The sequence below is a fragment of the Parasteatoda tepidariorum genome, chromosome 1, assembly GCF_982258835.1.
Source record: "Parasteatoda tepidariorum strain Cologne lab strain chromosome 1, Ptep-v5.0, whole genome shotgun sequence".
In the NCBI taxonomy this organism is placed as follows: Eukaryota; Metazoa; Arthropoda; class Arachnida; order Araneae; family Theridiidae; genus Parasteatoda; species Parasteatoda tepidariorum.
In genome coordinates this window covers 74097481-74118990 of record NC_141755.1, presented here as the reverse complement: position 1 = coordinate 74118990, position 21510 = coordinate 74097481, and the positions used below count along the sequence as shown (strand labels likewise).

The 21510-nt window shown below is 26.7% G+C and overlaps 2 protein-coding genes across 2 annotated transcripts; one reads left to right on the top strand and one right to left on the bottom strand.

Moving 5' to 3' along the window:
• Positions 1–6540: 6540 nt before the first annotated feature.
• LOC107456833 (putative acetylcholine receptor chaperone) lies at positions 6541–11736 on the bottom strand. The gene is made up of 3 exons (XM_016074797.5): positions 11493–11736; positions 10485–10620; positions 6541–6847 (listed from the first exon to the last, which is right to left on the bottom strand). The coding sequence occupies exons 1-3, from the start codon at positions 11601–11603 to the stop codon at positions 6588–6590; spliced, it is 507 nt and encodes a 168-aa protein (XP_015930283.1). The 5' UTR covers positions 11604–11736; the 3' UTR covers positions 6541–6587.
• A 52-nt stretch (positions 11737–11788) lies between these two features.
• LOC107456832 (uncharacterized) lies at positions 11789–20857 on the top strand. Its single transcript, XM_016074796.5, has 4 exons — positions 11789–12434; positions 14777–14924; positions 16381–16826; positions 20099–20857. Exons 1-4 carry the CDS (start codon positions 12251–12253, stop codon positions 20272–20274), a joined length of 954 nt encoding a protein of 317 aa, XP_015930282.1. The 5' UTR covers positions 11789–12250; the 3' UTR covers positions 20275–20857.
• Positions 20858–21510: the final 653 nt, after the last annotated feature.

Sequence of the window (21510 nt, the reverse complement as noted above, 5' to 3'; positions counted from 1 at the left end):
GGTAGAGGCCTATCAAATTTCATACAAATAGTAAAATAAATGTCGAAATCTTACGAATAAAAAATTCGAAGTACTGTGAGTTCTTGTTCTATTTAATTAAGCCCATAATAAAAAAAAAAGTGCGCTTTTAAACTATGAAACAGGATTATTTCTTAATTTATGTTCCGTTCAAATGGTTGCATTCGAATTGTAAGAAAACAAAATCTTGGAATGGTTTTCAAGATAATGAATAACTAAAATGATTACATGAAATTTTTATAACGAAAATTTTTCATTTAATTGAAATTTTCCTTTGTTTTTTTTTAAATGATAATTAGAAAATTATTTTGTCAATTTTGTAATAAAAAAATAATAGTTATTTATATATAAATAACACTAGAATAATTAAATGGGAATAGCGCTTCCCTATTTAGTTCTACAGTCATTTTTCTCATACTCTTAATTCTTTGATTTGATAGGGTCTAAATTTAGATACATATCTTGGAGAAAATCTCTCTGATTTTCAAACAGCCCATTAGAATTTTCCATCTTAAACCTAAGAGAATTGATTTTCGTGGTATCCTCTACATTTATAAAATTTAAATTATCACACCTGAAAATATATTCGTGCCATCCGAATAAGCTGAGATTTATTTTTAAATATTTTTGCAGGTATCAATGGAAATTCCCTTAAATTGACATGTATTTTAAATTTCAGACCAACAATAAATAAAAATTATTAAAAAATTTACATTTGTTTGAATAAAAAACTAACATTTTTACTTTATACGTCCTTTTTGCCCTTCTTTATTAAGGGAAATTTTAAGTTAGAATTCCAGAATTTTCATTTATATACTTAAGCCCATACGAAATTTATAAATATTTTTCATAAATTATGACATGGTTTTTAAATGATACTTTGAAGAAATTTCTATTTACAAATCCTTTGTAACAATGAAAAAAATCATCTTCTCGGACCTAAAATGTCAACAGAAAATTCTAAAATTTTATCTACAGAAGCAAAATAGGAATATATATCGATGACTTTTGTTTTTTAGTTTTTTGTTATGATTTTTAATTTTTAGCTGTGTCGGACAAAAATAAAAATACTTTTGATGCACTCAAACTGCATCAAAAAATTTTATGATTACTTGAAGAAAAAAAAAATAATCCTTAACAATTTTATTAATAAATTTTCAGGAAAATTAATAAAATATAAAAATCCAGGCAGAAGAAAAAGGAAAAATAATCTTTTTTGCAATAAATTTAAATTTTGTGTTAATTTTACTTAAAATATTTAATATAATTGTTTATACTATTTATAATAACTCTTTTATTGATAAAAACATCAATACCAAATGGTTAAAATTAATTTCTTTTGCTATTTAGACAAAAAAATTTTTTTAAAATATGAAAAAAAATTTTATGTTCAGAGTCCTTTTAATCAAATGAATTTTGTATGTAAACAAGCAGAAAACAAATGGAATGTAAATAGTAAATGAAAAAAAATTAGTAAAACTCCTATAATTATGTATAGTTAACGCTAATTTCTAAACTAAAAACATTTATAAAAACATGTAGAAAATGGACATTGCAATTTTAAGCCAATATTCTCTAAAAGACTTGGACAGGAAAGGGCAAATAGATTGAATTTAAGGCAAGAGAGATTTAGCACAATCATGTAGCATTAGAAAACGTCAAAAACATAAGTTTTTCCAATCATAATTTCGTAACTAGCTAGGCACCTGGGTGCATCTGGATTAGAAAATTTGATTGTTCACGTTAGAAATATTTGGTGAATATAAATTTAAATTATTTGCAATATTTTCGATTGATAATTCACATTATACAGATAACATTCATGATCAATATGAAGTGTTTTTTTTATCATGTTTGTTACATTTTCGTAATTATAGTTCTGCATAGTAATGAATAATTCATTTTGGATGGTTACAACATATTCCTTAACTAATTTAAAAATAAAAAGTTCAAAATTAAAAAAAAAAAAAATGAAAACTTCAGAATATTGAAAAAAAGAAGTTTTAAACTGATTATTATAAATAATGCTTACTATATTATTCTGGAACAATAATATACTTATATAAACATTCAAATTTATAGAAAAATCATACAGGGATTTTTTTTCAGAAACTTTCCCAATTTCAGAAAAAATCTAGAAAAACTAGGATAAACAGTTAAAATCAATTAGAGTTTGGTGTTGGCAGTTGCGATATAAACGAGAAGGTATGAGGTGCTATGTAAAAGTGGTGCATCTCTCTAATGATAACAGGGTGCATAGCCAAATCTCTCAACAAAAAAAGCACCTTTTAAGTACTTTTTAAGCACTCAAAAAATATTTTCAAGCATTATTATATGCATTAACAAAATTACAAATAATTTTCAAAGACTTCACAAGATCATTATAAAATAAATAGTCTCTGACAAAGAACTCTTTTCTTGATAATATTAGCCATCATAAAAAGATCCAAGAGATTTTTCAGATCAATTTCAGATGATGGAAAAAGAAGCCTGAAATGGAGAAAATCTTGCAAAATTCATCAGAGTTACACATGAGAGTGAAATAATCTCACCGAACCCTGCTCAGTAGAAGCACACGCGGACTCGCAAGTATTTAATCAAACATGTAACATGTTTGGCGCTATCATACATTGCGGACTGACAGTACGCCGAAATGGATTGTGGTTGAATAGACTCTTGAAAATGTTGAATAGAACAAGGGAAAACCATGTTTTTGCATAATACGCAGCGGTAAAGAAAAAAAAAATCTCATTTTCAAAAAGGTAAAATTAAGCACTTTTTAAAAACACCCCATGAAAAAAACACCTCTTTTCACCAGCAAGGGCTTTTAAAAAATGAAAGCAAGCACCTTTAAGCACTTTTTAAAAACGCTATGCACCATGGATAAGATATAAGCATTTAAAACCCTTTACAGAATTAACTGTGTTCCAACCATCCCAGTGTTTCTGAGACATTGATGAATACATACAATTTATAATAAAAAGAAGCTATTTCAGCAGCTTTTATTAATTTAAAAAATGACTGAAAAAGTAAACAAAACAAGTAAAACAACTTACAACAAACATGTATAAATAAAGGAGAAAAAAATAATAAAGATACATATCAGATATAGAGTTCAGCTTAATATATATATCTATCTGGTATATTTGTAAAGATATTTTTCACGTAAAACATTGATATAATACAATTAAATATCGCATGAATATTGAAGGTAAGACAACAAACAATGAAAGAAATGCTATCTACATAAGCCAAAAACATTGAATACAGATAATTTTTATTTCATTTCTACAGTTTAAACGTACACTAGACTTTCTGCCAACTTTTTTAAGGGACATTTTTCAATATCAGAAGTGATGATGATTTGATGTTAAATGCTAAATACTAAACCACAAAAATATGCATGATACATCATACTGTACACATAAAGAAAATCAATGAACTCCTAAAATATTTTAAATTCCAGTTTACATTATGTATTTTGTTCAAAACCTTATTTTTTCTCTCTCTAAATATATAGTTGGGAATATTTCAAATGGATTAAACACAGAAATGGTTATTCGGAGAATGAATGTTTTTTTTAGTCAAATTTTGCAATTTAAGATATAGCACTAATTAATAAACATATCCTAAGTGCAAGCTTGTGCATTTTTTTATTGATGATATATTTTATATATTAAAATATTTTAAATGAAGCAACAAAACAAAGCTTTATGTCTTAGATTAGCCTAATTTATGTGCATTAATTAATTATTATTTTAAAGTTTATAACTACATTAAAGATATATAAATATGGTGAATTTTTAATACACAATAAGCATTTTCACACATTTCTATGCATATTAATTTTATTTGTAAATATGTTCAATATTATGAAAATATTCTACAGATGTTAATCATAAATTTCTTTTTTGTTCAAATAATAAATTTTAAACATTAAAATACTTTAAATGAAGCAACGAAACAAAGTTTTATGCCTTAGATTAGCCTAATTTATGTGCATTAATTAATTATTATTTTAAAATTTATAACTACATTAAAGATATATAAATATGGTGAATTTTTAATACGCAATAAGCATATTCACACATTTCTATGTATATTAATTTTATTTGTGAATATGTTAAATTTTATAAAAATATTATACAGATATTAATTATAAATTTATTTCTTGTTCAAATAATATTCAATCAAACATACTTAAAGTCTTGCTACAGAAAAATTGCAATTATCCAGTTAAAATTAATTTGAATTGAAACAATTTATATCCTTTATAAAAAACCTCAAAAGTAATGCAAGTCTGCATAAAGCATACTTGAATATTGATTTAAAATGCAAGCTATAATTGGATTCCTATTTTATTGTAATTTTTGAAAAATAAAACAAGTATATAGGAAGTTGGCAGTTTGGACAGTCTGGCTATTTTGCATCGAAACATTCACAAAGCCTATAAATATGTAAATCTGCAGTAAAAAGAGTAACTAATTATATACATACAATATAAAGTTCATAATATAAATGTAATATGCATTACTCGTTAAAAAGAAAATAAATTATAAAATTGCTATAATATTCTTCACATTGAAACATAAAGAATAATATTTTTTCTATAATAATCAAACATTAATTTAAAAAGGAGGAAATGTAGAAATTTTTTTTTATTCACAGGAATGTATAAAAAAAATCAAGTAAAGAGTGTAATAATACAGTAATGTAATTTAATTTAATTATAATTAGCAAATTATATATCTACTAATAATTCTTAAGATTCCTATATGTCTGCAAAAAGGTTGTTCACATCTTTTAATGTGATAAAACAAAATGAATGATAAAGTTTTTAAATAAAAAACTCATACATTTGCATCGAAGAAGCAGCTTTTATTATTTCTGTTGAAAAATAAATAAAAGATGATGGCGGATCATTTTATTACACATTGTTGATCATAACATGAATACTATTCTAATTTTTATCAAGTCATTTAAATTACAAAATTTTAATTTACGTAAAGGTTTCAACTAGATTCATTTAACAATTCCAACATAAACCAATATTTTAACTTATCTCTGCCTAATAATAAACACATTTAGCATTAAATAAATTAATAAAACTCTAAGAGGATGGATTTTAAATTCCTGTTTAAATAAGATTTCGTTTACATTGTTTTTAAATATAAAATTATTATTTTAAAACAATTTAATATTAAGCAGTTAGATTTCAACATTGGTCCATATATGAAGGATATACTATTCATGTGAAATGAAGATTATGAGTGAATACTTGATGTCTATTAAGAATTCATTCAAGATGTTTCCTCAATTAGGTTCTCACTCACATGTAAATTTTAGCATACAGTGAGAACAGTCCCTAAAATTATTTTAAATATATTTTTTTTCTCAAAATAACTCAGATCAATTTATAAAGTAACTAAAAATAATGATATTTGAAAATTCATTCTCTTAATACTGTAAAATAGCTAAGTAAATATTGTTTTTGTTTAAATTAATAAAAATATTGATTAATAACAAAAAATTACTCACATATAATTCTATTTTCAGTAGGGACAAAGGAGAAAAAAAAATCCTGAGAGACTTAAAAAATAAATGCACACACTGCTGATATTTTGAACTCACACTATGCTGTAATGGCATTTTAAATGCACAACACATTTTCCTTTTCATCAATTTTTCAGGTACTTTTTTTGTCTTATTGTTTTTAATTGCTTTTTTTTCTAAGGGCAATTTTCAGAACTTTTTTAATTGGTTTTCCTTTAGGATCAACAGCACTTTTGAAATTGTTTTTCATTTTCAATCCAACGATCATTTATTAATTTTATTCTTTGATGTAATGTCTTCTCCTTACATTATTAGTATTAAGAGAAAAAACCATTACAAAACAAATGCAAGTTAGGGAAATAGTTAATTTACTTTTAAAATAAGTATGTCTCTCTGAAAACTTTTTTGTTAAATATAGAATAATTTTAAAGAATGAATTGCAACAACCTAAAAATTCTTGAATAATTGGTTTAAAAAAAAATTGTAAATTTACATTCAAAAATTTAACAAAAACATACCTAAATAATCAATCATTTTCAACATTTATACAAATGAGTTGGCACAGATAAATTCTAGGTATATTTACTACAGTAATTACAAAATGTTTAAATATCTAATATTACACTTTGAAATTTAAAAATAAATTAGCTGACTGATTAGATGATTGTATGGTTCATCCTTTCGATTCATAATATAGATATATATATATATTTTAAATTCAAAATGTATAACATTGTTATTTAAACTGAATAAATAAAACAAAATTTTTTCATATACATAAAATTGCAAAAAAAAGAAAAAGGAAATATATATATATAAATCATAAAAAGTAATTAAAATATAAATGGCACATGAAAATGAATAGGCTAAATTCGAAATAAATGCTAAGAAAATAAAATGTATAAGTTTTTCAATAATAGGAAACAGCTAAAAAAAAAAACTTGTAAATTATAACAAATAAAATATCACATAATACTTGTAACTTAATAGTATATAAATAAAAAGAAAGAAACAAGTTAATCTTGTTTTGTTTCTTTGTTTGAAATGCTATCAGTTCTAAATAAATCCCTGTGTGAATTTTCTCTCCCATGTTCCAAAGCTGCTCTCTTTTCTTTTCGTTTCACTTGAAGATGAACGATTATTCGACAACTCAGCATCAAGGCAAACACAATTGAAGGAGCGGTTCTTTCAAACTTATCTTCAATTATAGTATGTGTGTAAGAAGCACCAAGCATTAAAAAAAGCAGAATTATATTAGCAACCAGTTTTAGTACACCTAAAAAAAAAAGTTTTCAAATTAAAAATAAAGGTATAAAAGAACTAACATTTAACTTACAAAATAATGAGATAAATGAAAACAACTTTGCATTATAAATGAATACAGGCGTATGAATGAATACAGGTGAATGGATACAGATATTATGAATGAATACAGAATATAAGATATAATAATAATTATAAGTTTAAAATATTAAATGTAGTACTAACAGGGATAAATAACACTCCAATAAAGCCAGAAAAGCCACAAGAGTAGCATGATGGGGCACACATTTTTTTAAAAAGAAAACTTTCAATTTATTGGAAGTTTTACACACTGTATATTTTGGTTTATAAGTCAATCTGTTTTATAAGTCGATCCCAGATTTGGATAACAAGATGGCAAATTTCTGCTATGTGTCAAAATTGTATAAAGTCAAATATTGATAAAACTAAACCTGAAAATTTCTAAAATTAAAAAACTTAAAACAAAATTAAAGTCTGCAAAATTTTCTCAAGTTCCATGTTCATTTTTCTCTCTGTATATGAAACATATGCCCTCAAATAAAAATGCATAACATTATTGAATCTGACTAAGATGATGTTCAGGAAAAATTTAATTTGTAGCTTTATGGTATGTTTAAAAAGTTTGCATAGAACTATATTTTTAAATACTCTTCACTAAATTATATAAACTTTTTATAATCTTAATTTCTTTCTGAATGTCATTTAAAGTATTGCTTTTATATATAAAAAAAACTGTTGATATTAAGAAAATACAAAATTAACCATACATAACATAGTAAAAATAGTTTTTCAAAGGGATAAATTGATAAAGAGTATTCCTATCTATCTCATCATTTATAACGCAACAATCAACGAATGTCTGAATTTATTATTGGTGAATAAATCAACCCCCTGATTTTTGTAAAAGTTTAGGGGTTTGAAAAGCTCACTAACAATATATATATCCAGTACCGTTTCTACGCATGGGCCCTTAAGAATTCGACTTTTTATAAATTTTATTAAAAATACTAAGAATAAACAGCATTGCATTATATATTTGTTAAAATAAATATATTCTCCAGTAAAAAGTGTGAATTTATTTTCTTCCTACAAGTAGTGATGGATTATCAGACAAACACCAATAATTTGAATAGTTTATCACTAGAAAAACTTAAAAAGTCAATCAAAATCTATTTTATCTACGTTAAAATGATTATGTCTCTAAATATGCTTGACCACCACCAACTCTGTTTAGCGTTTATAAGTAGTTAAATTAAGTAATAATTGAAAGAGTTTAGAATTACACAGCAATATGGGAGAGTAACCTTTCAACTGGTTACGCCTGATGCGCATTGAAAGATGTTCCAATATCTGACTTTAACAGTTTGACAAAGTAATTCATACCTTTTGAATTTTTTTATAAGTTACACTCTTATTTTTTTTAAAATTTAATTATTTTATTAGCTTTTTGGTTTTGAAATTTATTTTATTACTTGACGAGTGCGACTGGTCAGCATCTCAATTTTTTAAAATCATGCATAGTTTAAAAACACGTTATTTTATGTGCATTTAGTTTCTGAGGTAATAAAAATGTGTTTAAGTTTGTTAAAATTATTGCATATCTTAAAAATGATTTATTTTATGAATGTGAAGTTTTTAAGTTTGATTTTAAACAGTATGGCATGTTATAGGCGCCCAAAACATTTCTTTGCCAGTGGGCCCTGCTTGCTATTAAGACAGCCCTGTATATAGTGCAAAAAATTCCTTACAAATATATATACACACACAAAATTAAATTTAAATGGACAATCATTAAGAAAAAAAAGTGTGTCCTTCTTATGCTAACCTTATGCAGATAAGACTTTATGGTCATAGATATTTTAATGACGATTTTAGGACACTTTAAAGAGAATGAATAATTGTAATCATTCTATTAAAAATTTTTTTTACAGAAAAACTACAGCATTTTGAAACACATAAAATATCTGTTCAGTGCCGACATAAAGAGTTCAAAGGAGAGTTTTTCATTTATAATGCATTGGGTGTTTTGTATTTTATTACTCAAAGAAACAAATGTAATTGAATTTAAAGAAACTATTTCAAACATTTAGAGCAGATTGGAATGACTTTTGTAATTTTAAAGCTGCTTAGTTTAGAGTAAAAAAGTTTAACCCTATTCGAAATTACAAATAGAAATCAAGCTTTTTTAAACAATGCATGAAGACAATTATATAAGAAAATGCATAAGAAACATTTTTCACAATTCATATAATTTTCCTTATTATTCCTTGTCTAGGTATGCACTGCATATTCTGTTAGTTTGGCCATTAAGTCACATATTTTGCTAAAACATGAAAAATGCTTTCTTTTATTTATAAAATAGTTCATTCATAATAAAATTTAAAAAATAAACGTAATAAATAATTGAAAAATAACAGAAGCTTTATGGAACTCAATATATAAAACAATTAATAAAATAGAAATTTCAGAAAGACCTAGGAAACTAAACCTTTTGAAGTTGTTGGTTATATAATGATAAATGTGTATACATATATATATAAAACCAAGTACGGACACAGATTACAAATGGTAATGTTAGATTTTAAAATTGTGTGAATATGAATCACAATGCAGAATTTTTAAATGGCGGGATTTTGAATCATAATGTGAGACTTTCAAATCGTGTCAAACAAATATGAATTATGGTAAGTGAAACGCATTTACATGGCAGATTGGTGAATCAAGATAATCAATAATTCAAAATAAAAATCAATATTTATTCCACTGTTCTAATTCTACTCTTCTGATCTAGCATTTTTTGTTCCGTCATAAAGCATATGTATAAAGCAATGGAAAGAAAAAAAATGACTCTTCTCTCCAATAAAAAAAAACCTGCAATAATTTGTGATAAAGAACATTTAGAAGAAAAAAGAGTGAGATTAACCCCCCTAAAATTAATCAATAATGTCGTTCTTGATATGCTCATTGAAAGGGTTGGACTGGACCTTCAAACTCCCCACATTTTATATTAATGCAACTGGCTTCTTTTTTTTCTGTCTATAGATAGTTAAGATTCTGTAAAAAAAAAAAAAAGCAGTTATTTTGAATTTTTAAGGACTGTATGAACCCTGCGCGACTGTAAGGATTTTTAAGATAAGTGACAAACTAAAAAAAAAAAACTTTTCAAAGCAAGAGTTAAATTGTAAATAATTAAAGTAGTTTTTAATAAAACTTTTCTTACACAGTGACAGTATAAAAGATTAAAACATGTGAATATTCAGAACTGCAATTCAAATATTTAAAATTAAAAAAAAATTCCAAGATTATGTATATAGTATTTTACATATTTGCTATAATTTATTCATTAATTTATTTGATCATAGAACTAAAATATTTTCATGCAACTTTCAATGAATGCTTTATTTTAGAAAATCATAGTTGCTCACATTAGATTATTTCATGTTTTTTCTTTTGTATTGATAAATAAAATTCAAAACTTTTTATTTATCAATTCAAAAGAAAAGACAACAACACAAGATTATAACACGAGCAATAAGAATAACATAATACATAAGTGAAAACATGTATTTGAGAATTGAGCTTGAAAGTATTAGAAAAAAAAAGACAAAAAAACTGTAAATGTCACAAACCTGGGATAAACACAAGTGTTAAGCCACATAGAACCTCCATCCAGCCTACAACAATACGAAAATATTTCGAAGGTATTTTGAAGCCAATTGTTTTTGCCAGAGGAAAAACTTTTGCATACTGGACAAAATTTCTTCTCTAAACAAAAAATTTAAAAATAGAATATTATAAACATAATAATTGTGCATACATTAATCTCATTAATAAAAAATAAACGTGATACTTTGAGAATCCATCTATTATATAAAGTTAAATAAAAAGTTAAGAGTAATATTTATTATAAAGAACATTGATTTGTACAATACACCCTTATAAAATTGCAATCTATAAAGAATTAGGTTTTAGGAGGTATTAAAATATTAAAGACAAGAAAAAAAAAAGATTATTTTTTTCTTAAAATCAGCAGAAAAGATGAGCTTAAAAAAAAAAACTATGGATAGGCTCTACCAGACAGCAAACTTTATCTAAAAATATCATTTAACTGTCACAATAGTTTTAAATATTGGAGTAACAATAAATTTATATTAAATGCAGAAATAATAGAACAAAAGAACAATTTTATTCAGACATTTCGGAAACGACTGATCTCAATTAAAACAACGTATTTACAAATACAACAGGTATTTTAAATATTCAAAAAACACGTTAAGTTGCTTGAATTTGAGAAAATATGTTTTAAAATGCATACAAATAGCCTAGATTTTGTTCACAAAATATATTTTGTCTTTGAAAACCACCGTAACAGAAAATAAATTTATTTTTCATAATTTAAGTCACCAATAACAATTTCTTTAACTATTACGTTTTAGTGTTTATTATTAAGTCATTTATTTTATAATGATAACTTCATGATGACTATTTTTAATTATCTTAAGTTAAAGTTTATGAAACAAAGAGAAAATAAGAAAATTATACACAAAATATTGCTTCACCTATAGTATCGTTATTATACATAAATTTAATTTATAAAGTCAGAAAAATAAAAGTATTTATCAATGAATAAAACATACTATCTCACGGTGCATTTCTTTATTTATGGTCGGAGAAATTTTCATTGATCCGACAAGTATAAAAAATAAACCTAGAAATACTGAAAGTGTTTTTAAAACTAATGAGCCCATTTTATCTATTAATAAATAAGCCAAATAGTTAAATATATGAAGTCAAAAATATAAACGGTATAAACAAAAACTCAGCACAAAAGGACAAGCAGACAAGCTTATTAGTTTCCGTTCAGTTCATTTTTATCTAGTTGCAGTTGTGAAACAAGGATCTAACAATTTTTCGTTTATTAACTGTTGTTACTAGCGCTACCTGGGAAAGGAAGTCGAAACTTAGAGAATTCTTAGATGTTCTCGTGGCGTTTATTTCATTATACTGCTTTCATCTTTTGGCACTTGTGTCTTCTATTTGATTGGTCACTTTTAAGCATCTGATTCTAAAATACCAATCGCGTCCTTACTGCAGATGCTTTGACGTTTACAGAAAAATGGCGACGAGACCTTTAAATCAACGCTTTTGATTGGTTGTATAATAAGGGAAACGCTTAGAAACTTTCATGGTTGACTCTCACTTTAAACATTAATGTGAACATTTTATTGTAGGCAACGGTGAAGCTGAATTGCACGAAACTCAATTTTTTTCAAAATAAACATAGAGGAGGTAAACAAGCAGAATACAACATAGTTGAAAGACCAGTTTTATTATAAATCTTCTGAAATAGTTAAGTCATTGGCTAAAGTTCTAGTGCCATATAATTTAGAGCATAATGATGAATATCGCTTCGTTTGCCCGCTTGAATAATCTCAATTCAAAGCAGCGAAAAGACTGTATTTTGATCAACGAAGTAAAGAGGTATTCTTTTTTGTATGATAGAAATGAAATGAATCATAAACGGTCCAAGTATCGTCAGGCTGCTTGGGAGGAAATTGGTCGAAAACTGGGCATGGAAGGTAATATTTTATTATATTAGCAATATTATATTTTATTAACAATATTAAATGTTTGTTATTGAGGTGAAAGAAATTACATGTTTTTATCCTGTTTATTAAATATATTTCCTTTTAAATGTTATTGTATATTTATGTTAAATGAAGATTTTTCTTACTTATACAAATATATATTGAGATATATATTTTTTTAGAGTAGGGCAATTTAAAAAAAAAGTTTAAAAGTCGAAGAAAAAACCCATTTAATAATTCGTATCTTGTTAATTATGATGTTTGTTTTTATCTATTCTCCTAAGGTTGCATTTCTTATATATATATTTTTTAAAAAGGTTGACTAAAATTGACTGTCTCAAACGATAATTATTAACTTCTTCATAGTAACTTTACTTATATTTTTATTAAGAGTCAGGGGAAGATTTTCGCATCAGTTTCTACTCTAACAGTGTTTTCACTACAACCGATAGTCTCGCATATTTTTTTCTTTTCTCGCATTAAAAAATGATCACTGCAAAAAATTTGCGCATTCTATAAACCAATTTCAAAATTAGAGAATTTCTCGCATTTTGAAAAAAGTTTCTCATTTAGAATAAAATCCATTTAACTTTTCTTCCTGGATCTTTCATTACATATTTTCAACATCTGCCCCATTATCTAGCTTCCCTATTTACAAGTATTGTTCAGAACCTTTAAGAACAACAGAACACCATCTCTGGGAATCACGGAACCTCTTTCAGAACGCATAGGTAAGGTTTCTTCATGTAAGATGTTCAAATTTTTTGTGCATTAATGTAAGATGGATAAATACCTTGTGAAGGCAATATCTTCTACTCCGAAACAGTCAAATGAAAATTGAAGCAAATGTGGGCGGAAACGATTAAAACGCAAAAAATTCGCATTTGAGCAACCTAATGAGAAAAGCTGATGAAAAAGTAGATGTAGAACATTTTCCATATGATGTGCAGCAAAAATATTCAATGTTTTAAAAATTAGAAGATGTTAAAAATGTATTTTAATTAAAGAAATGATTTTTTTCCCAAGTCTCTTTGTGTTTTTTTTTTTTTTTTTTTTTTTAATTTTTAGAAATATCACTTAACTTTTTGAAATCTCACCCTGTTTTTGAGAAAGAGTGAGAAATTCTCAACCATATTTCTGTGATGAAAACACTGTCTAATGTAAATGCTGAGTCCACCATCATGTAAAGTTTTTTACTATTACTAAAAAGGAAGTCTCTTCAAAGAAAGTTTGCCTTTTTATAATGTCTGAGGAGAAACAAAAATTTTTACTATCTTTCCTCTAATGCAAATGCAATGATAACATTCGTTGATTACTTTCCATGCACAAATAAAATGCTTTCTACATATTTTTTTTCTTTGCTGAAATGTTACATCATATTTCTTCACATTTTTTTTTACCTCTTTTCGTTTTTAACCAAACTTATCCCTGTGGTATTAATATCAAGCTTTATAAAAATTAAATATTTTTAAAAAAATCCATGATTTTCAAACAACTTTCGTTAAGATGAGGTTGTGACGAAGGGATTGAAACTAGCTACAAGAGTTAATCAATGCAGCAGAAAGTTTAAGTGAAAAAACTATTAAGTACCTAGTAGAGGAGCTGCATCACTGCATTAAAAAAGTATTACAAAGAGGTTTGCATTGTGTAATATAAGGTCACTTTAGTTAAAGTTTAGACATTTTTCAAGAGAAAAATCAACTTTTTTATAAACTAGATGAAATCGAAATAATGCTGATTAAACACCAAAAAGAAGTGAAAAATTTTTAAAAAATGTTAAAACTAAGCATTGAACCAGGTTGTGTTCATTTATATTAATTTTGAAAATTTAATGTAAGTAATTAAAAAATAAAACTAGAAATTTTATATTTAAGTTGAAATTTATCCATTAACCTATTTCATTTAAACCATACTAGTTTTTTTATAATGTAATTAATTTAAACTCTTTCAATATTTTGTTTTGATAGTCAATACAAAATAACAAAAAAACATTTTATTAAAAATGAAATTATTTTTAAAAATCAGTATTGGATCTTTAAAGAGATTTCATTTTTGATGAAAAATATATTTTATCATGCAATTTAATTTTTATGTTAATGCTGCTTAAACTTTTAAATACAAGACAATTAAACAAGAGGTAGTTATTGTTTAAAAATTGTCGCATGTGTTTAAGTAGAGGCTGCTTAAAGATAAGGTACTCTAGAGAATATTCCTGTGATAAATTAATATTTAGACTATTTCATCACCAGTAAATATTAAGACTTTAGCTACATTGCAAAATGAAGAGTTTGCATTTATATTAATGTTTATATGTTTTTTTTTTATCAACGTAGGTATTGATTGTATGAATCGCTGGAAGGTGATAAGAGATAGATACAGGAAGGAAAAAAGGGATAAAATTCGAGGTCCTAAGTCAGCCCGCATTAAAAGATGGCTGTACTATGACTTGTGTACATTTTTAGACCCACACCTAGAAGATGTGTAAGTAATAACATTATAAATCAATGAATATTCTAAAATTATTAAAAATTATAATTATTTAAAGGGTTTGGTACAAAAATTTTTTATTCTCATCTCAGTATAATGTTTTCTATAACACTAAAAAGTTAAAGATGTTTTACTACTTTTATAGTAAACATGTATAATGTTATCAGTTTCAATGAGAAATAATAAATGTAAACTTGTTTTATTAATTGTCAGTTGAGGTCATTTCCTTCATTTTACATCTGAGGTCTTTTTTTCTTCTTCCTATTTACATTTAATAATCATACTTTTACTTGTTTAAGATTTTTTAAGATTAAAATATTTTGCCAATTTCGAAGTAGTTGTAATGCATACCGAATTCGGGAAACAAATTGATTAAGATTTGTTAGAGTTATTGTAGCGATTTAGTTTCAAGTAGTTGTGATGTTTCTAAAAAATGCCAACTTTCTTTCTTCCATTTTTAACTTGCATATTGTTCAGAACTCAATAGTTCGAAAAATACAAGATTTACTATTTAGGTTTTAGTTGTTCAAGATTTTTCTAAAATTGATTAAGCTAGTACAGTTTAAAGGAAGTTGATATTTATTTTAAGATTCTACATATAGTCTGCCTATATAAAGAACTCCTCTCAACACAATGTCTAAGGCTGTCTGTAACTATTGGAAAAAGTAATAGCACATTTCAAAGAGGGGAGCTTTATAATATACTGTAGGAAAATGATTACCTTTCTTTTGCTGCCATGGCCAAAGCCTGTTTGAAATTTTGAGTCGACAGTCCTACTTGAAATAGCCATAGTCATAACCATATTTATCGCCACTGCTCCTAGACAAATTGGCAAGAGGAGTTTTTTGCGTAGACAGACTGTAGAAGTATAGTGTTGTCCAAGATAAGTTTGTTCTCAGTTTTCTTTTTCATTGATGGCATCATTAAAGGAGGAGAGGAAGGTGATGATGTAGAGCAGTATCTCCCAAACTTATGACTTTTGTGTACCCTTTCTAAATTTTTCGTAACGCTGAGTACCACTAATAAAAAAATGAATGATTTTTTACTTTAAAACAGTTGTATAAAAGTTAAAAATCGCAACTGGCTGTTGACACCACTAATTATTAATTGTTAATTCTGCAAAAAATAGCCAATAGAAAAATACGGAATTGTAAATTTCCATGGCTAGTTTTGCTTTTAAATAAACAATTTTGAGAATTCTGTTTGTTGCAAGATATTTTGTATATGAACGTGTACCCCTGCTAAATTGTTCCCTTGGGTATGCGTACCACGCTTTGGGAAACATTGATGTAGAGGAATGAATATCAGATTCATCTTTTTAAAGGACTGATCAGGAAAATGCAAAAGTTTATTATCGCAAACAATATTCGTACAACAATTTTTAAATTTGCTAAGATTGACAATAGAAAATACGTACATTTAATCAAGAATATTTTTTTCTTTGTTCTAGTAAGCCATTTGCTCAAGAACTGGATGAAGTTATGAATGAAGAGAGCATTTCCGCTGAAGAAGAATCATCTCAAGATTATCAACATATGAAAGAAGAAAGAGACTCATCAGCGGAAGAACTACAAACATCTTTTAAAGTTTCGTCGCCATCTTCTACTAATATTTCATCAGCAACAGATTCCGCAGCAACTTTTAGTGTTGCAGGATTGCATGGTTCAAGCTCATCATCCACTGCTTTGATGCCGCCAAGTACTTTCATTAGGATAGTTATGCCTACAGACCAGCCACAAGCAACTATTACTAAGCCTTCTGGTCCAAAATCTCGTACACACACACCAGCAAAGAGTTCTCCTCGAAAATATGTTAAGATCTTGCCTAAAACAGACCAGCCATCTCCTCGAAAATCTTCTAGAAATGGAAGAGTACTTGATGATGACGATAGCATAGGTACATATCATTGGTTTTTAACTTAAATCTGCATTATTTCTTGGTTTATCCTTTTTTTTTATTTTTAAAAGTTTGTTTTTTTATTTAAAGATTTATATGTTTGAAATTTTGTGTCTTGAAATGAAACACATTATAGTGTGTTTTTTATGTGTATACAGCGTGCACATACCATTGCGTATGAAACCCTGTGACCAAATTCTTTCGCACTAGCTGTGACAAAACTTGAGCACTAATATCTTTCTGCAAGATACTTTTAATAATAACAAAATATGTGTTTCTAATTTAAAATATATTAATATATAATATAATTTTTTAATTAAACATGTAATAATTTTTTATTCTAATATGAAGGGTGATATTCTCACGCTTTGTTGGGGGAGAAAACGCACTAACTATTTTTATCTTCTCATTTTGTAGATAATCATAATAATTGAAAAATAATTAGAAATCATGAGATCCATAGTAGTAATTGCAGAAAAAAAGATCGGCGACGAAATCACACTCATCGGAGTCCTCAAAAGGGGGTTACTCAAATGCGTGTTTTGTTTCGAGATTAGGTTCTTGTATTAATTAGCATCGTATAAAAAATATTGTATTTGACAACTGTGGAGAAATCAATAGCAGTAGCAGCCAAAAAATCGATAGAATCATTGCCTTTATAAGTAAATACTCAAGTTTTCCATATTGTTTGAAATATATTGGGATAACTAAAAAACCATGTAAAAATCAATACCAATAACTGCCAAAAATGCAATCAAAACATTATATTGCTTTACCATACTATCGGTGGAAGTTGAGCATGCCAAAAAGTGACTATCTAAATGCATGATTAAAATTTCACATGTAAATTTTTTCGGAAAAGAAGACTTACTTAAAAAAAAAAAAACTTTCTACTAGAACTTTGTAATGTTCTGCAATGATGTCGCTGCATTTCTGCTACAGGGGCACCAAAGAGGATATAATTCAAGCAATACTTTTTAATGCAAATATCTATTAAGAGTTCTGGATGCTTTCATGACATATCTTAAAGGTTTAAGAAGTATATGAAAGGTAATATATCATACTATGAGGCTTCGCCCCCTGCTCGCTGGCGCTCTCCAACCCCCGCAACTGCTTTCACAGTTAATTTTAGATTGCTTCGCAATCCAATGCTCGCTTTGCTCGCTCATTGGATACGTTCTTAACGTCTAGTTTTTGTATACTTTTTTGAATACTGAAGTTCCGAAAACTTTTCACTGTAGAAAATTCTAAACCTGTACATTTCAATATTAATTTGAAATTCCAAACAGTTCACATATTTTTCTTAATCACACTATTCTAAATTTCAGTTGTTGAGAAAAGTAACTGTTGTAAGTTTTGTTTTAAAGTCTTTCCCACCAGAGGGCTAAAGCCATGTGTTGTAAAACAATATGAAATAGTAGTCTGCCACTGAACGCCGGATGTAAAGCATCGGCTTTGATGAAGATAATTTTGTATTTTTAATTTTCTAAAGGGCGCCACCTTAACAATATGGAATTTGAAAAATGAATGTATATATTTTTGATTGTTGATGAAGCCCATCATTTTGTGTTTGCATCAGTGTTCAGAAGCAGAACAACTATAAGTTTTTTATTTTATCACAAAAAAATAAAATGTATAAAAAACAAAGAAAAGAGTAAGAAAATGAGTATAGTCTTAGAAAAAGTTAAAATTATAATATAGTATTTGTCAGTTAAAATAAAACTTATTGTTTAAGTTATTGCTTACAATTCAAATTTCTCCGAGGCGATTCTAAAGTATAAATTAAGGTCATAAGTTGAAACACAATATTTTTAGTTTTGATGTCAACAATACAATTCAATATTTCACAAAAACGATTGTTTCCATTGTTAAGTTCAATGTCAACAATTCAAATTTTTCTGAGGCAACTCTTAACCTCTAAATATTATTTTTTTTATGTACACATTTCTAAATGTCAGTATTCAACCACAAAACAACTTAAAGTCCTCAAATTTAGCATGAAGTTGTAAAATGTAATGAAAGAGGGTCATAGCAATAATGAAAGTAGAAGTGAAGTTAGTACTGTAAAATTAAAACAATATTTTTAATCAATGAGCCAAGTTCTTCAAGAAGCAGTTGTAGAAGTAGGTTGTTTATTTAAAACTTTTTATAGAATTTCTTTAAGAACACAATTGTTAATTTGGGCATTTGGCGATACAACACTTTTAGAATTGAAGAATTTGTTATGTCAACCACTCAGGTATCATAATTTTGATCTAGTTGCGCTTCTATGTCATTTTGATTTATGTTGCTAAGTTAACTTTCAAAAAAATTCTATGACTGGCAACAGCATTGTTATTTTTTAAGTTGTTTATTTTGATTTCTTTTAGAATTCGTTATTTTTTTAGCGAAATGTTTTTTAACCTAACAGAATTCTTTGCCGACTGTTTTCTCTATGAATGAAGAAAATAAAGTAAATATTTAACTGTTGTGAAAAGAATCTTATTTAGTTGTACAAAGTACTTCAGCCAAAATTTGGGAGCCACGTAAGAGAATTATATATATTAGATCAGAAACACATCATTAAAAGACAGAATGCTTTGGTGTTTTCAAAACAAAGCTAACGTTGCCACCGGCGGAAAAGAAATACAGCCAAAATTTGGAAGCTACTTAAGAGAATTATATATAATAGATGAAAGATTAAGTTAAGTTTTAATTATTAAGTAACTATTTAACTATTAAGTTTTAATTTTTCAAGTTGATTTCATAGAAGATGCAGGTTTTATAAATGTTCTAGTTGAATGTTATGTTTAAAAGTAATTTTTTTCTTCTTGAAAATATTCAGATTTTCAGACTTTTTTTTTGAATTTCAATTTTACTGAAATATTGGTTGTCAAGTAAGATTTTCAGGCACCATAGGGATTGGGTACTCAGGTTTTGTAGAGCTCTTATTAAGAGAATGTTTTACTAATTGCGTCCACCATCCCATGTTTTGTACATTAATTTCTAAGCAGCACTTCATAATTAGCATATTTAATGTTTTTCCTTGAGATTATTTAAAAGCATTATAGTATAGGAAAGTCTACTTATTAAATCAAAAATTATTTCTTGGAAATTTTTTTTTACATTTGTATGCAGTGGAGCATAGTATAGTTATAAAAATTACTTTATAAATTTAAAATCTTATGTATCTTTAATATACAAACATGGTATTGAAATAGATTTGAACTAATTTAATCAATGAATGAAATTTATGTTAGTTAATACTCTCATTTTTTTTCTCCAATTTACAGATTTATCCTTGTATAAAGATAAAAAAGAGCTGGATACTATTGATCACTTGATGAATTTTATGGGCAACACTCTAAAGCAGCTGCCATTTAGAAGACAAAACAAAATTTGCCAAGAGTTAACTGCTGTATTTTTCAACATAATAACAAATGAAGAGGAGGAAGAAGATGACTCATGACATGTTTGAAGGACGTTTTTGCTTGATATGTTGATATGGGATAGTAACTGATTCACCTTGATTTTAAAGGTGCAAAAAAAAAAAAGTCAGTCAATTCGAAAGCAATTTTTTTATATATGTATCTTTATCTCTTTTGTAAAAGTTAGTCGTACAACAGTACTACTTATAAAAAAAAAAAACTTGCTTATTTAAAATGCCATGTATTTTTAATCGGAAGTTTATTGTGTAGATACTTTATTGATTCTCAAAAAGTTTGCTGGAAAAGGGTAAAAAATATTGAGTAAATTTTTTTGTCACTCCTATGAAAAAGCAATGTTTATTATTCTTTGACGGTAACAGATTTATTCGAATCTAAGCTGCCATCGATTCAAAGTTGTGCCCCAAGTTCTCTACATATTGTGAAAAAATGAAAATCAGTGTAAAAAGGATATCCCGTTTCGGCAAAACCGTAATAAAATATGAGAGTTCTTTTTGTCTCTACTGTTCTTTCAGAGGAATAGAAAGAAGATTAATTGCTGTTGCATCCTTATCCCCTTCACGAGATGTCAGAAAGAAGAAAATTAAGTGCTCGGACTTCTCAAAATAACAGACGTGAGATCCCATAATTTACAGTAATTGTGGGGAAAAGTTGGAAAAAAAGCAAATAATATAAAATTAACTATTTAATAAAAAAAAATTATATAATAATTATTGTGAACAGAATCAGATATTATGTATCAAAAGTTGAGAATTGCTTGCATGCATTGCAGGAGAAAGAATCGTAGTATAATAGTAATTAGTAGTATTATAGAATTTCTCTTCCTGGCTCTCTTACGTCATTGATCAATGATAAAATTTTTGTTGTCAGTGACTATTCCTCCGCTCATAAACCTGTTGTTGGTCTAACCGAGAGTATCATGCTCCGAAAACTCAACTTCAACCACCCAGAGTATTTTTCTCCCTTCGATTGTAAGCCGAACCGGATTCTCAATAGCTTAGCATAGGATGAAAAGTGCAGCTAAGATTCAAATAAATGCAGTATTTCTGGAAAAAAGTACACAGCTTCTAGAAAGGGTCTGTTCACTGTTGGTTATTTAATACACAATTTGTCATATAATAGAAAAATATTTGTTGCATACATTATTAAATATTTGTCTATAAATATTTTTTTTTTGTAACCCGCTAATCTCACCAAACCTTTTATAGACTGGATAACACATACAAAATTACACAGGAAGTTTTTGCAACAGTATTATT

What these genes read in the sequence shown, in the direction of transcription:
- LOC107456833 (XM_016074797.5), bottom strand. Translation starts at nt 11,603, where the DNA reads ATGGGCTCATTAGTTTTAAAAACACTTTCAGTATTTCTAGGTTTATTT. An exon ending in AAGAAATGCACCGTGAGATA is followed by an intron (nt 10,621 to 11,492) that starts GTATGTTTTATT and finishes TTTTTTGTTTAG; the next exon opens with AGAAGAAATTTTGTCCAGTA. An exon ending in AACACTTGTGTTTATCCCAG is followed by an intron (nt 6,848 to 10,484) that starts GTTTGTGACATT and finishes TTTTTTTTTTAG; the next exon opens with GTGTACTAAAACTGGTTGCT.
- LOC107456832 (XM_016074796.5), top strand. Translation starts at nt 12,251, where the DNA reads ATGATGAATATCGCTTCGTTTGCCCGCTTGAATAATCTCAATTCAAAG. An exon ending in GACCCACACCTAGAAGATGT is followed by an intron (nt 14,925 to 16,380) that starts GTAAGTAATAAC and finishes TCTTTGTTCTAG; the next exon opens with TAAGCCATTTGCTCAAGAAC. An exon ending in TGATGATGACGATAGCATAG is followed by an intron (nt 16,827 to 20,098) that starts GTACATATCATT and finishes TCCAATTTACAG; the next exon opens with ATTTATCCTTGTATAAAGAT.